The 15,800-nt window shown below is 46.8% G+C and overlaps 1 protein-coding gene across 1 annotated transcript in view; it reads right to left on the bottom strand.

Moving 5' to 3' along the window:
* Positions 1–2,511: 2,511 nt before the first annotated feature.
* Positions 2,512–15,800, bottom strand: part of CFAP65 (cilia and flagella associated protein 65) — a 31,501-nt gene continuing 18,212 nt past the window's right edge. The window contains exons 22-33 of the mRNA XM_079311008.1: positions 12,455–12,565; positions 11,490–11,681; positions 10,590–10,748; positions 9,483–9,623; positions 8,856–8,972; positions 8,114–8,251; positions 7,532–7,597; positions 5,748–5,962; positions 5,223–5,372; positions 4,415–4,702; positions 3,622–3,759; positions 2,512–3,071 (exon numbers count right to left, since the gene is read on the bottom strand). Of these exons, the coding sequence (XP_079167134.1) occupies positions 3,035–3,071; positions 3,622–3,759; positions 4,415–4,702; positions 5,223–5,372; positions 5,748–5,962; positions 7,532–7,597; positions 8,114–8,251; positions 8,856–8,972; positions 9,483–9,623; positions 10,590–10,748; positions 11,490–11,681; positions 12,455–12,565 (1,752 nt within the window). The 3' untranslated portion in view covers positions 2,512–3,034. The remainder of the gene's footprint in view (positions 3,072–3,621; positions 3,760–4,414; positions 4,703–5,222; positions 5,373–5,747; positions 5,963–7,531; positions 7,598–8,113; positions 8,252–8,855; positions 8,973–9,482; positions 9,624–10,589; positions 10,749–11,489; positions 11,682–12,454; positions 12,566–15,800) is intronic.

Raw genomic sequence — 15,800 nt, 5'->3', positions numbered from 1 at the left:
ATTCAGGATAGCTTCTGTTGCCCACCTGCCCCAAGGCCATTTCACCAGTCCCTGGGAGCCAGGAGTAACAGCCAAGAAGAAAGCGCCTGTTGTGTGTTGCATTAACTGCCTGATGACTGAGTGCTCCCGATAACTCGCACAAGGAGAGGGGGAGTCCCAAGAGCTTGCCGAGCTCATGCTCAGCCATTGGCGTACTGGCCGTTTACCTGCCGCCAGCCTGGCCTGGCTACCAACCCCGGTCCCATGGGAACATCACCCATTTCACCACCCAAACACCAGTGAGAAGAAGCAGGACCTGTACATACAATATTTCTGTTGGAGAGATGTGCATTAGAAACGTAGCTCTGTTGGGCAGGGGCCAAATCCAGCCCTGGGAGACAGTACAACAAGCTCAAACATCCTCCTGCCTGAGACCCAAATATTATTAGCAGAAACAGGACTTCTCCCCTCTTTTGGGAGCTGAGCTGGGCTGTGAGTCTGGGCCTACTCCAGACCCACAAATTCATTTGCCTTGGCAGTGGCTACCAACAAAACCTCTTGCTAAAGGAAAGTGCCACCCTGCCAGCTCTGCACATCTCTGCCCTCCCCTCCCCTCACCATTGCCACAAAGATCCAAGTGAGAGAGAAGCCCCCAGGTGAGAACATCCACACTGTACACTCCACACTACACAGAGCTCATTCCCAGCACTATCTGGGAGTGCTGCTGTCTCTCTTTGCTAACAGGACAGTGATGTGGCTCTGTCACACATTAAAGTCTTTTCCAAAACCAGGGTTAGGGTCTGATTCCCAGCCTGAGAAGAGGAATTGGGAATTTTTCCCACCTGGGAAAGAGGCTGCCCCTGGTGTATTCATATTTTAGGATGAGGATAAAAGAAATAGTGTGTGACAGCTGCTACTCTCTTTGCTTAGTGCACTCAGAGTGGTTCTGGTTGACAGGCACCAGAGAAGACCTACAACAAAGGTGACACACCACTATCTCACAGCCCCTAAAAAGAGCTGAGAAAAGAAAAATTTCTCTTTCACAGGTGTAAATAGCTCTCAAATCTGTTTCCCTGACTCCCTTGTTGTTAAAGTATCATCTTCGAGATCTCTACTGGAGTGATGCTTGTCAAACAAGTGAATTTCCCTCTAATAGTGCCCCAACAGGCAAGTACAGTCTGAGTTCTGTTTTCTCCAAGTCCAGGCTGGGAGCTCAGGAGAGTGGGGAGAATAGGAGCTTTAATGGCAAAAAAAATAAAAAATCCCTGCACATTTGATGGCACTCAGGCTCTCTCCATTTGTTTTTGGTGTTACACCAGAATAACACAAACCATTTCCCATGTTAACTTCTCCAGGTAGTGGATGCAGTGGTGCATCTGCAATGATGCAGCCTAAAGAGCATTACACAGTGGGTCAGAGGATGAGCAAACTGACTGACCCTGTCTTCATTGCTCCACACTGCCCTTGGGTAGCCGGATTCAAACTGCTTCAGGGCCATGGTAAGGTTTCTGCCCCTGCCTTTGCTATCCATTTGGGAACTTTGTTGCAGGACTACAGAGCACCTGCAGTGAGCAAATCCTAGCGAGGAGCCTGGACAAAGAAGAATCAGTCCAAGTGGACTGAACAGCCAGTCCCTGCTGCTGACTTGAGGTATAGAGGAAGGAAGTGGTTCTGCACATTACCCGTCCAGCACTAGCCAAAGCCCAGAGGAATACAGAAAGACTGCTGTGACATAGGAGACCTGGCATGCAGAGTATTGGGAAGGGAGGAGAGGGTCTGCACTTCTTGTAAGAAGGATCCAGGACCCATGCGAAGGCTCAAAACAGCCAGGTTGAGTTCAGGAGCTGGCAGTGCCTCTGCTGTATCTGTGACAACAGGAACAGCCCAGCCCTGGGGCTTAGTAATGGTTACGCACTCAGGGCTCCTGCACAGAGGGGAGTGCTGGGGTGAAGCTGGGTGAGAAGTACCCCAGGCACAGCAGGCAAGTGCCCTCAGCTGAGTGGGGCAAAAGCCCTCCACAGTGCCTTTTGCACAGTCTTCTCTTAGGATGTGAGGGAAGAAGATGCAGCTCTGGTCTTGGCTGGGTCCTGGCATTGGGAAACAAGGCATGAGTGTTTGGAGGAGGACACCAAAGCTGCATCCTCACCAGATCTGGGTGGCTGCATGAGTCCCATGTTGCAGAGTCCATAGCAGCAGTATGCTTCCAGTACACTAGAAGGAGTATGGCAGAACAGGGCAGATGATGCAAACACAGCCCCACTGCCTGGCACACCCTTCCTGCAGCTCTCACCTGGGAGCAGCAGCTGGAACCCAGCACCAGCCTGTTCTGTGCTGGCCACTGGGGTTTCTCACAACTCACACTGCCACCTCCCGGCTGTGACAAACCTGCTCCTTCATTGTGACACCTCTTGCAGCCAAGCCAAGACTCAGAGGATCCCCTTCCCTAGGTGACAGCCTTGCAGTTTGAAAAGGGAAAACCTTGTCCAGGGCTCACAAACCCAGATACATGAATTATGTATGTTACACACGGTGTCAGTGTCGAAGGTGAAGTTGCTTTTATTGGGTTGCCATGTGTGCTGATGATGCTGCAGCAGCCCCCTCGGGCTGGTCACTGTAAGGGGAACCTGCAGCCACCACTGGAGCAAGGTGGGGAGGAGGATTTAGTACCTGCATCCTACTGGTGTAATCACCTCATTGCTCAGATATCAGTCCTTGCTCAGCCACATTTCAAAGCAGATTCCACTCCTCTCAGCTGGTACAGACTGAGGGTAGTGGGAATTGTCATAGTGGTTGTCCACGTGCTCCCTGTAGCATAGAGTTCTTCTCCGATGATGTGCCAGTCACAGAAAGGAGAGATCTCATGAACTTGCTGTGGAGTTGTCAGAGGATTCAAATCAGTGCTGAGAACATAACCAGGACATACCTCCTCTGAGAAAGCCAGCATGCTGAGCTAAGGTCATGTGTAGGAGGGTCCGAGTTGCTCTGGACGTCACAGAGATGAGGAATGGACAGAGCTGATGCACTTGAAGAGCTTCAGCAGCACAGCAACCAGCAGCTACAGTCCAGAGGGTAGGGGTGCTGGGTTGGTGATTCTGAAGAAGAGATGGCAGCTCTGGAGATGACATCTATCTACATCCAACACCCTCTTCCATTAACCCTCAATCCCATCTCTCTGCATTTCTGCCCAAGCTAGGGAAAACCCTTATACTTTTCACTCAGGTCCAAATCTACTTTCCCTACCAGTGGCCATCCCCTCAACCTAACTAGATCCCACACTATCTTGGACTATGAAAGCTTTGCTCCCTTTCAGCTGTCAGAGGCTGTGCTGCCTGCTCTTTGACCCCTTTTCCCAAAGGACCGTCCTTGTGCTAGGCTCTCCAGTGTCTCAGGGCACTGCCACAGAACTGCATGAGGGTCTCAGGTCCACAGAAAGGCTGTACTGTTACCAGCTCTACTCTGTGGATCAGGACAAGCCAAGAGGGGCAGACTCTGGGAGTGGATTCTTTGACTTGCACAGGCAGCCTTGGCATTGATAGGCAGAGATTCAGCTAACCCCCATGGTCTAGAAAATGGGCTGTGCTTCAGCCTGACATGTTAAGGACAGGTCCTGGCCCCCACCAGAGCACAGATACACTCTGCTACCTTCGGGAGGGGTTGGGGGGTAAAGCAATGACCCTGGGCTGGGCTGTCAGCACCACTTCCCCACGGCTGGCTTCGATCAGGATATTCTGCAGAGTGTTTTCCAGCACCAGCTCCACAAGGTTCCCAACAACTGGCTGCCTAGAAGGACAGAAGTACAGCAGAGGACAGCTATCAGAAAGCAGATAAGGCAGGCTGCTTGCTGTGACTCCTGCCAGGAACCATCAGGCACAGCAGTGGTGCATACACTGTTTCCTACACACTGAGACCAATGAACCAAAGACTTGAGAATGGGTTTGCTGACCCTTGTCCCAGAACTGTCACCAGCTGGTGTCAGGCCCTGGCCTTAGACAGAGCTGGGTTATAGTTTTACTAGCTTCTCCCTCCAAGCTGTGATGTAGCTGCTATAAGTGAATAATGCTTGGAGCAGTGTACAAGGGAGCAGCCATGGTAAATGCAAGGTGGTAAAAAACTGCAGTGAAAATAAAAGGTAAGATAAGTACATACTGCACCCTAATGTTGAATATGGCCTGGACTGCCTGAGGGTAAAGCAGACATCATTCTCTACCAGCATCCTGGCACTGCCCTTGGCTCAACCCCAGACACAGTAAACCTTCTCTTCCCACAAACCACATTTGGGAAAGGGTGGCTAGGTGGGCTAGCATTGACTTCAACCTAGACAACACACCAGCAGAAATGCTGCAGGGCCAAAGAAGAAATGGATTTCTGGCCAGTCTGCTGCCATGGCTCTCTTGATTGTGCACCTCTTGGATTTTACATGCGAACTCTTCCTCACCTGCTTATTATCTCTATCTGCTTATTTTCCCTCAAATGGTTACGGTGAAAAGTCTCACAAGGTTCCAGCAAATCACTGGGAGTGGTTTCATGACTCATTTTTTTCCTCTCTCCATCCTTCTCGAGGTCAAGATCTGTTGAAGCAGAGACCCTGGGGGGGATCGTGGAGCCCTGTCTACTGTCCTGGAGCTCTGCTGATTTTGCAGACTTGAACTGGGAGAAATATGGAATAGGCTCATCTTGGATTTTTCTCACTGACTTCTGGAAGCGGCCATCCTCCAAGAGGCTTCTAGGAAGAGGAAAATAAAGGACAAATTCCAGCAAATCAGCTATTTGTATGACCCAGAGGATTATTACAAAACACGACAAATCAAAGGAAACCACTGACTCATGTCAGTGTTTGGTCTGTATCTTCTTGCTTTCTGGGCCTAAGGGAAGCAGCAAGAGGGTTTGGGCCAGCAAAACTACCTCAGTTTCCTCAGTGCTTGTTCTTTACATTTGCACAGCCCACCAACTGAATAGGTGTACCCCAATCCAGCCTGTTTCCAAGATCACAGCAGGTAGAGTTCCCTGGTACCTGGGAACTCTGGAAAGATGGGCTCAGCCCTGTCTGGGAAGGAAGCCACTGCCTTGGCTGTCATTCCAGAATCTGAGCTCATAGGTCCCAGGACAGTCTTTGGCAGGCAGATCCCCTATTCTGGCAAAAAGAGTGCACAGACTCCTCTAGGATTAGCAGAGGGCTGGCCATGCTGCACGCATTCTCTGGAGGACAAAGGCTCCAAACCAGGTGAGGGTGAAGGGACACGCACCTGATAACACCTGTGAGCATGTCAGTCACCACCTCCAGCTCCTGTTTAGAAGCAGCAGCCAGGGACAGGCATTTGGGCTCCATGTCCGTCCTGTTTCTGTCCTTACTTCCATCCACAAATTGGCTCTCTGAGGCCTGGGGGCTGAAAGAGCTGGGAAAGGAGGAGTTGTTCAGTGGCAGCACTATAGAACCAAACTCTCAAAGATCAGCACCCTCCTGGCACTGCAGGAGCACGTCCAGCAAGCACTGCAGGCAAGAAGTGCAAGCAAGCAGGGGAGGGGGTGGGAGCTGTCATATTTGTGACAGGAGCAGGGACACTGCCATAAAAGAGGAACACTGAGCTCTGACAGTTGAGATGGGGAGAGAAACAGGTCATGTCATCTAATGCTGGGGAAAGCAAGACACCTCTCACCTAATTCTGAGGCACTGGAGAGGATCAAAGCACAGTGCCAAGTTCAGTGCATATCAGAGCATGAGCAGCCCTGGCTCAGATGAAGCTGCCAATCCAAAAAATTCTATCTCTTACCGGGACAAGAAGTATCTGGGAAAATCCAAGGCAAAGTTGCTGAGAAAATCCTCAATAGCATATGACCTGGCTGTCACATCAACATGTAAGAGCAAGGGCGTGGGAGGCTCTGGTTTGACCCACACCTGGCTGGCATCTTTGTCCAACAGTAGCCCCTTCTTAGTGTGTCCAGGTGGCTGACTGGGTGTAGAGTGCTTTTTAATAGGGGGTAATGCCTGTTGGAGAGAAAGAAGTGGCAGGCATATAGTTGGTCCTTTGGCCACAAGTAGGCTGGTGTAGGCTTAAGAACAGATATGACTATTGAAAGCCCAGCAAGCAGAGCCACCAAATCCTGGGTGTCAAAATAATCTTAGCACCACAGTACTGATGACAGGCATGAACAACCATAGTCCTGAAAGGAAATCAGGTCTGTTCCCTTCTCACTGCCCAGTGTGCCAGCCCTTGAAAGTTCTTGCAAGCACACCAGGAGTGCTGCAGGAGAAGTGATGTACATGGATGGAATGCATGGGGAAACTGCCCTCCCCCAAACCTGAAGGGAAACCATGAACTGACTCCAGCCACAATACATGGGCCAACTTGGGGTTGCACTACCAGCACTCAGGTTGGGGGAAGTTTCTTAGAGCAGTAGCCAGGATGCCTGGGCCAGAAGGACACCATTGAGATCTGGAGAAGTCCTCAGGCATCGCAGGACCTCATTGACCTTTGAGACATGACTGTCTTGCCTCTGAGAATGAGGCTAGAGACCTTCACTGCTCCTTACACAAACACAACAGGGTCCAAATTATCACTAGAGGTTAAAACCCTAGAGGACTACATTAAACTGTTTTACTTTTCTGCAGCCATCCTTATGCTCATCCAGTGAGTGCCCTGACCTGCACCACCAATCACACCAAACAGCACAGGGCAAACAGTCCAAGCTAGAGTTGCCCTGAGCTGATTCCTTCACATAGAACAGTGCAGGGCATACAAAGGCACTCCATGGGGTGTCAGGAACACTGCTACAGCCTCTCTGCAGTGGCATTTCTGAGATAACAAGCTGCATCTCCTTGTTGCCTCAATCCTCTCAGGCCCAGCCTCCCCTCAGCTCCCTTAAATTTTTCCACATCTTGGGTTAGCCCTGTCATTCCCACAGCACATCCTGATGATGGCTATAGGCGCTACTGGCTCTTCCTTTGGGCCCAGGTAGTTCTGCAGAGCACTCACTGGGACCTTGTTTTACACCTTCCCATTGCTGGAAAAGCTGTCTTACAGCAATGTATACAGTTGTGCACTTGAGTGGAAACTGATGAACCAGGCAAACTGGGCTTTAAATCTTTGTGTATTTAAACCAAGGCAGTTCCTGCCTGCAGCTTCTCCTGAGGAACAGAGCACAGCTCTTCTTGAGGTGAGGGCAAAGTCTGTACCACATTCTGTCAGGGTCCTGCTGCTTTCTGCTGTGGCACACAATCCATTGTGGCCTCCAAATGAAACAAATACAGGTACCAATTGCCCTGTCTATGTGTATCTTTTCTGCTTATTTGAAACCTTTCCCCCTTTCTCCAGTCATGGGTGCACGTTTGATGCCAATTTCAGTTCCCATTCACCTCAGCTGGAAAGTTACTGGCTAGAGAACACAGCCAGACAGTCTGATTCTTCTGGCTCCTCCAAACAGTCTGTCTCCCAAAGCCTTGAAGCTACAAATCCTGCTGTGCTCTCTGTTCAGACTCCCACACTGTGATATCCAGCATCTGCCTCTTTTCTAAAGCAGTCAGTTTGATTCTACAGTTGAGACAGGCCTGACTTACCTTGCGTTTCCTGATCACAGCTGAAGGTTCAGGAAGATTTTCTGTTTGAGCAGAATTGGATAACCTCTGTAAAAAAAGTGGAGAAAAGAAAGAATAAAAAAAAAAGGAAAAAGAGGGGTTGGGGGAAGAAGAATTTCCATGTGGGGAAGATATGGAGCAGAACAAGACCTTAGGATTTTTTTTCAAACTTTGTGCCAGCTGACAGTCAATGATCTCATCCTCCATTCTTCACTCAGATCACATTCTTACTGCTAGCTACACATTTCTCTCCCGTGTTTATTCATGGTTAAAAATCCAACCATTAGTTTTCAGAGCCATTGGCTTTGTTTTTCTAAAAGCTTCTCATACACTTCCAAATTTCAGATGGTCACTAGCAATTTCAGAGTTTGTAAGATGATTCTTGGCTAGAAAACAAGATCTCATTTTCCACAAACCACAGAACAGCTTTGAGGTCTTTAGCAGATCAGAGCCCCATGTCCTCTTAACATCTTGCCTAGGTTTTCCTAAATAATGTTTCTGGTCACCACTGGCTGCTGTTTCTTGAGCCAAGCTAAGTTGGTGCAAGCTTTTGAGAACACTTACCACTGAAGGTGATGTCAGCTTCTTCTTAGACCCAAGGTCTTTCTCTGTGATGGTGAATTCCACAGCCTGGCGTTCCTTCTCCTGTTCCCACTCATGTAGGTCCCTCTCATACTGAACCAGGGACTCCAGAAGGTGCACCTATGAAACAAACCATAACTGAAGGCAGCAGAGCTAGAAAAGAGTTGCAAATAACAGTCTCTGGCTCAAGTCTATGCCTGTTTCTCCACTTCAGGAGGTCCCAGAAAGAAATTCACTTGCTTTCCATGTATTCCAGTGGCAGGAAGAGGAAAAATCAGTGCTATTTTAAGACTCAGACAGAGAAGATATACTCTCTTGCCAAAGAAAACCTGGAAAGTGTCAAGGGGGACACTACTGTTAGTCTGTGCTCCTAGTAATATTAAAGCAGCGAGACTTGTTTTTTACAGATATCAAGTCTTTGGCATCCACTGAAAGCCATTCCCATTCAAACCATCACTTCTAGCAGCTGAGTCCCCCTCACAAAGCCATACATCGCACAATTTTGCTTCACCTAGTGAGCCACACAAACAGACAAACAGACAGAAAGATGCTTAAAGCATCAGGAAGGATGAAACTAAGTGTATTCGGGAATAAGGAGTGTGTATCAAAGAAGGATTCTTTCAGCTGGAAGCAGCAGGCAGCTGACTGCTGGGATCAGCCATTTGGGAACCACAATAACATGCCCAGGTCATGGTAATACAGAGGTATACCTCTTGGATCTCACCTCACACATTAGATTTATTCTGCAGAAGGAGGGAGTCCTTGTAGGTTGCAGTGTGATGAAGCAGGGGATACTCTCTCCAGGCTGTGCAACTCCTGACTCTGGAGCAATCTCCAACACCTGGGCATAGGGGCGGGGGGAAAACAAAATTAAAAAAAAAAAAAAAAAAAAAACAGCAGCAAAAAAACCAAAAAACCAAAAAAAACCCAAAAAAACCCCCCAAAAAACAAAAAACCAACCAAGCCCAAAGGAACTATTTCACTGTCCTGGGACCTTCCTGTGTGCTTCCTCTTTGCAAGAAACACACCTCTCCTTCTCAGAGGTACGTGGTACAAGAGAGATGCAGTTGATATGTTCTAGGAACAAACATGGCTTTTGCTGGTGGACAGAGTCCTGAGGTTTGTTACTGCATTTGGTAGTTCCAGCTCCATATAACCTCACCAAAGTCTTCAGATTTCCTTTCTGAATTCTTGTTGCTCCCCGTCCTAACCCGTGCCTTCACTTTCCCTTTCATCACCTAGTAGAAAACCAATTCCCTAGATTTGTGTGTCTTGTTGAAAATGGAGCTGTAAGGTCCTTTCATGGCACAATAGAGATGGGCAGGAAGGCTGTAGATCAAAGAGGACTCACCTTTTCCTTACAGGAGCTTATCAGCCAGGTAAACGCCACTGCCTTGCTCTCCGAGATATTGTTGAGAAAGACAAGTCGACCAGCTTTGGTGCAGTCTGGGATATTTCCAAGGCAAATCCTGTGATGGGACAAGGTGGCTGCCTGCAGGAAGCAAGGAGAAACCAGTAGGAACAGTAGAAGAGGAAGATGAGACCTAGACATTGGGGAAGATGAGTCATACAGTCATATCCAAGTTGTCCAGCAATTCACAGATAATATTAACCAGGTATCTTTACTATAACAACTCGAGAGAGTGTAACAATTCTCTCAATTTTGCTTTGGTTACAGTGACTTAACATCAAAAGGCCAGCTGTGTTGCAATGGGATTGAGTGAGCAATGAATAAGACATAACACTGGTGCTGGACAGGAAAGGATCTCAGGAGCACAGAGGATCAGTAAGACTCCAATTCCCTCTGCAGCACTTGCAGTCCAGGCCTTTTCCTACCTCAGCTGAGAAACATGAGGTGTGTGCTTGTGCAAAATCCCTATCAACCTGACTGTGAATTTTGGGAAATTGATCCCTAATACTAATTAAGTACAGTAATCATTTGAGAAAGAAACTTGATTTTAGACAACAGAGCCTTGCAGAATTCCATCTTCATTGTCAGACTGAGGCAGTTTTCAATCATCTTCTCTTTGCTGTTCTCAGGAACATAACTGCCCAGCTGGAAGCAAAAGAGCACGTGGAGCTGTGACTGGCTCCAAGGAAGGCATGCTAATGTCACACAGGTTGAATCCTTTACCTGCCAGGAGAAAGCCTCTGCCCACAGAAGAAAGGCAGCTGTGATGGGAGGTAACTTCTAAGAAAAAATTCAGTACATGAACAAACCCAAACCCATTTTTGCTCTAATAGCTATGGAAATGACGAGCTGGAAGGAAGATACCTTTCAGCTTCCATGAGTTAAGCTCTAGATCACCTGCTGGAAGGGAAATACCTTGTTCTATCTCATGGCAAATGAACTCTTCTGCAACACATACAACTGCAAGATGGTGCCACTTGTATATTTCAGTCTCTCTCACACATTTCTGGACTGATCATATTGCTCATATCCCACACTTAGACTTACCTGCCCAGGCACAGTTAGCTTGGCAGAACCTGGAATGACTGCAGAAGAAAAAAAATGGCTGGATGTGGTAGCCTCTCCTATAACACTTGGATTGTAGCCTACTCCCTGGAAAGTAATCTGGGTCGATTCACCCTCCAGGATTTGGATGAGAACATCAACCTGCCTCAGACAAGATAAAAGTTATGAGTCCAGAGTCATATTTGGAAGAGATGTGCAATAAACTAGCATACTTGCTAATGGACAGGTCTAAATACACCCCACACATGGATAAAGATAAATTCAGTCTCTTTTGCTCTTTCAAGCCTTTGCCTTTCCTGCAAATCCAGGAAAGCTGGTTAAGTAGTCAACTAACCAGTTACAGTATGATATGGATGGAGACTCCCTCTTGGAGCAAAGGTTGGAGTTTTAAAGTTAAATTTATTTATTTAACCATGCATTCACCACCGACTGAAGCAACAAGTAGTGCTACAGCTTCTGGCCTTCCCTGCCTGCTGCAGCCCAGAGCAGAGGTCTTTGGGAAGACTGTTTCCAGAGATTTGCAGAAGCATACACTGCAATGATAGAAGACACTGACTTCAGTCTCTTTGGTGGGAATTTTGGAGGCCAACAATGAACCACAAATCTGAACAGATACTACTGATAGCCCCAGTTACTGTTTGATCCTTGAAAAATATATACTGGGATGACTCTGGTTGTGGAAGATATATCTTCTTGGGAAGAAAAACATTATGAGACAAATTTATCTGCTCCATTTCCAGACCAGACCAGCCACTCATTTGCTCTCAAGACTCTTTGCTTATTGGAGGCATAGAGCTTAATTCAGCTGTAGCATCACATGGACCTAAAGAATTTTAGGTCAACAACAGAGTCTGTTTCTTTCAGTCATAAAGAGGCTCTTACCATGTATGTTTTAGCTTCCAGTGGTGAGAAGATCCACTCAATGTGGCCTGTTTCACCAGGGGGGATTTCTCCTCTACGAGTCAGGCAGACAAACACAGGATGCTGAAAATTCTCCTCCTGCACCTTCATAATACTGTCCAGCTGAACCTCAAATGTCACAGGCATAGAGCCACCATTGTAAAGTGTATAAATCTGAAGTGAGTCAGAAAGAGCAGTCCTTATTATACTAAGTACAAGTTAAACTAGTTAACACTTCCCCAGAGGATGCTGATAAGCATTAATATTTAATTAACCAGATTATCTCCTAAGAATGAGGAGACCTCATAGCGTCAAGATTTAACACTGAGGCTCTGATAGCCAGCTGTGCTGAAGGTTTATCACCACACATGTACATTGATAATCAAAGTGCCTCTCCAAATGGTGTCCTGCCAATTCACACTAGGGGAAAATTAATAGAGATTAGCTAAAGGGATCACTGTAAAGCGGATTACTTAAAATGCAAAAACACTTGTATTAAAATGCTCTTAATTCAACTCAGACTTGTTCATTTCCCAAATTAGGCAGAACAGAATCAAAACTGCCTTTTTGCTGAATAAGTATTTAAGGAAGTTAAATTAATTTACTAAAAAACTAATTAGGATTTATTTCCAGAGTACTTGGAGCAGCTAGGCAAGTTTTCACTCAGATCCAATGCAAGAAAATAAGTGAACAGCCCAACACGCCTCATAAGCATTCTGATTAGAGTGAACACCAAATCTTGTCAAACTGGAGATGGTGAGAAGTACTTCCTCTGCTGCCATCCCAGTAGCCATTTCCAAATTCTGCCTAGAACTGTCCTTAGAGTTCTCCTCTATGGAGGCCATTCCATTTTCTGAGAATTGCCTCAGACACTGCATGTCCTTGGGATACAGCAGTACTAGTTCCTTGCCTATGCTTGCAGCTGGGTTTGGCTCCAAGATGCTCACCTGTGTGGGGGGGTGGGAGCGTCCAACAGCAATGGGTGCGAAGCGGTGCTTGGTGGATGCAAAATGAACGTACCGCTGGTGGAGTTCCACTGTCACACCACTGAAGGTCAGCTGCAGTGGAAAGAAATGCAGTCACCTTCTCACAGGGCCTTGGTTCCATCACTAACAACTGTACAGAGACTCTGAAGTACTTTGCAAAATGAAGGCCCACACAGTTACAAACTTAAATTGGTAATACCAGGACAGGGTGTCCTAAGAAAAAAAACAAGGAGATGGAGAACCTGATCCAGATTTTCTTTGAAAGGTTCTCTTTTTGTATCAGAAAGACTGTATTTTTCTCTCTGTTATGCCAGGCATCATCATCAGTGCTTCTCTGTGCAAGTATGGTGGAAATTCTCCATGAATGAAAGTGTCTGGACTGCACATAGGAGAGTGTGCAGCTGTTGCAGCCAAATATTTTGGAAAGACAGGATTTAGGTAAGTGATGGCCTCCTCTTGGAAAGGACCATCTGGATGTTCTCTAGAATGCTCCAAGAATATGTCTAGCAGTCTAGAAGCTAGAAGCAAGTCCAAAAGCAAGAAGATCCCAGCTGAACTTTAAGTGATCAAGTGATGATCAACAGTACCCTGTTGGCAAAGCAGCCACCAGGCACTCCAAGTAGAGTGGAGAGATTTACAGAGCTATTTCATAGAAAGAATTTTGCATTCACACAGGCTCCTGCATTTTGAGAAAACTGCAATCAGGCTGAAGATGCACTGACAATGCACATTTTTCTGCAGGATCACCCCAAAGTACCCCTGAGCTGTCTGCTTTGGGGGGAGAGGCTGCAAAGCAGTCACCTAGTAATGTCTCTGCATGGGCCAATGGGAGTCAAGTTGCTGCAGTTCACAGTAAGTTAAGCCTGAAGTATGGCTATTTTTAAAATATATGTGCAAAAGACAGATAGAATATTTGGAAATACAGACACCTGCAGGAGATACTGCATCAGCTGGTTAAAAAAAGAGCAGAGAATGACAACTCCTTTTGAAAAAACCATTGCAGTTCAGATCTATTAGGAAAATGAGAAGAGAGAAAGAACTAGAAATATAGCATTAGCAAGGTCCCACATAGGATCTTTTCAAAGCATTACATGAGTATTCAGCCTCATGAGAACAGCTTGCCAGATGAAGTGAAAGCAGGAGAAAGACAAAAGCTTTGCTTTCAAATTTCAAGGGAAAAAGAATGATAGGAACCTCCCTCAACTTTGGGAGCAAAACACCCACATATATAACTTCAGTTAAAAAGCCACCTTGCATTCCAACAGACCAGAACTGCTCAGGAAAAACTGTCATCAGTTTCCATTTGACACAGGATATGACATTTAGAGGATTATTAGTTAAAGAGAGACAAATGGAGAAAAGTTAAGACCTGCTGCAATCAGCTCTCCTAGAGCACATATATTTCACCCTACAGAGAAGACTAAAGAGCATAAGATGAATGCCAGGGGATGCCAGATTCCCCAGGGAGGAGAGCTGCCTGGAGAACACATGCTGCAGGTGGTAACATCTCACAATACCTAACTAGCAGCTATGAAGTGAAGTGCAAACACTTGCAGCTTATAAAACCTGTGTGCTCAGGGAGAATCCCTGAGATCCAGCCCTGCTCTCCAAGGAGTTCTGTAAATAGCCTACCTCAGCCTGCAACACATGGAGCTGGCTGGGCTTTTCCTACTAAAACTGTTTGGAGCTGCAAATTCTACCTGGCCAAATGATCTCAGAGCTCTGAGAACAAGCAGTCTTACAGGTGAAGAGGCAGAGGACAATCTGTAAAAACATTTAGGCATTGGGAGGCCTTGTTTCCCAGCTGCACAAGGAATTGGGTAATACACAAGTCCTACAGATGTCTCCTCCTACATCCAGAAGAAATTGCTAATAGGAAATCAGTTTGGGTCCTTCAGAGTACTTATAAATCATCAGAGGACTAGAAATTGGTCACTGAATCAGGAAGGAATAATAGAGAAGAAGTTTCTCCTGAAAATTAAGTTGTGGAAACAGAGGAGCAGGAGGTCTAAATCTCTCTGTATAGGTAAAGTCATCACAGAAGTGAATTTAAACCCAAAGGAAAAACAGGCACTGGCTTGCAGGTGGCTAACTGCACAGCTCTGAAGCCAAATAATTTGGAATTTGCCAGGGTAATGAACCATACCCCAGCCCAATGATCGATCTCCTTTTATTGTTGCTTCCTGAAATTTCCGAAGTTTAACTTTTGGGGTGACATTACAGCATTTGCTTCCCTTAAGGTAAGCATATGTTCTTCACATTTCACCAGAATCACAGGAGAGGATTTGCTCAGCCCTGGAATGTGAGCACACTTAGGGCAATTTCTGCCACAGAATCTGGAAACTGTGCACTTCATTCCATGACTGCAAGGAAAGCAGGCACACTGTATTCCGTCCCTCAGCTTCCCCCCTTTGCAGAAGAAGCATCTCCCACTCCTACTTTCCAATATCAACAATTCAGCAGTGGCACTGCATCTCTGCAGGTTCTAACCACCTGCACTGTTCCATGTCTCTGGATTGGCTTCTATAGCTCCTATTGCTACAGCTCAAAGGCACCAAGGAATCTTTTCATCCCCAGGGCATCCCATGCTTTTCTAGCCCCTTCTGTAGTGACAGTATGAGAGTGGGTGGTGGCCTCTGGTAGCCACCAAAGCCACTGGCTATATGGCAAGAGAGGATGTATGCCCTATAGGCTTCTGGTTCTCTAAAGCCTTTTCCCTCACTGGCCAACTGGTAAAAGGCTCACAGTCACTCTCAGGATTGTGCCAGGCAGGCAGAGCACAGGGAGCCTGTCCAAGGGCTTTGAGGGAAGGCACAGTTAAGCCACTGTTTGAACAGCTTGGTCAAAGGGTTGGATTTTCAGCTGACAACAGTCCTGAAAGAAAAGAAAAATAAAAGAGATATGTGAACACAATGGTCTCATAGGAAACTTCAGAGACAGACAGGAAGGCTCAGCCGGGCATGAGTGGTGCCTGGCAGAGCACAAGGTGACTTTGACTCTAACTGACAGTTTGAGAGAGGGGGAGAGAGAGAAATTATTTCCAAGCCTGAGGAGATGCTCAGGGAAAACACATCACAGATCAGCTCTGGGATGCTTTAGAAAGCAGTGAAGCAGGAAGAATAAGTAAGAATCTCCTCTATCATTGGTAGGAGAAATAAATGGGTGGACAAAGGCTGCAGCCAACCAGGAACCCAGGGAATATCTTCTGGACTTGGGGAAGAAGCTGACCCTGTAACCCCAGAGCTGGAAGATGCTCTGCCACCCTGTGCATTCCCAAACTACAATCACAGCAGGTGGTATATTTGGA

The sequence above is a fragment of the Erithacus rubecula genome (genome assembly GCF_903797595.1).
Source record: "Erithacus rubecula genome assembly, chromosome: 8".
Classification (NCBI taxonomy): domain Eukaryota; kingdom Metazoa; phylum Chordata; class Aves; order Passeriformes; family Muscicapidae; genus Erithacus; species Erithacus rubecula.
The sequence above is the reverse complement of the archived record's forward strand: the minus strand, read 5'-3'. Positions and strand labels throughout refer to the sequence as shown.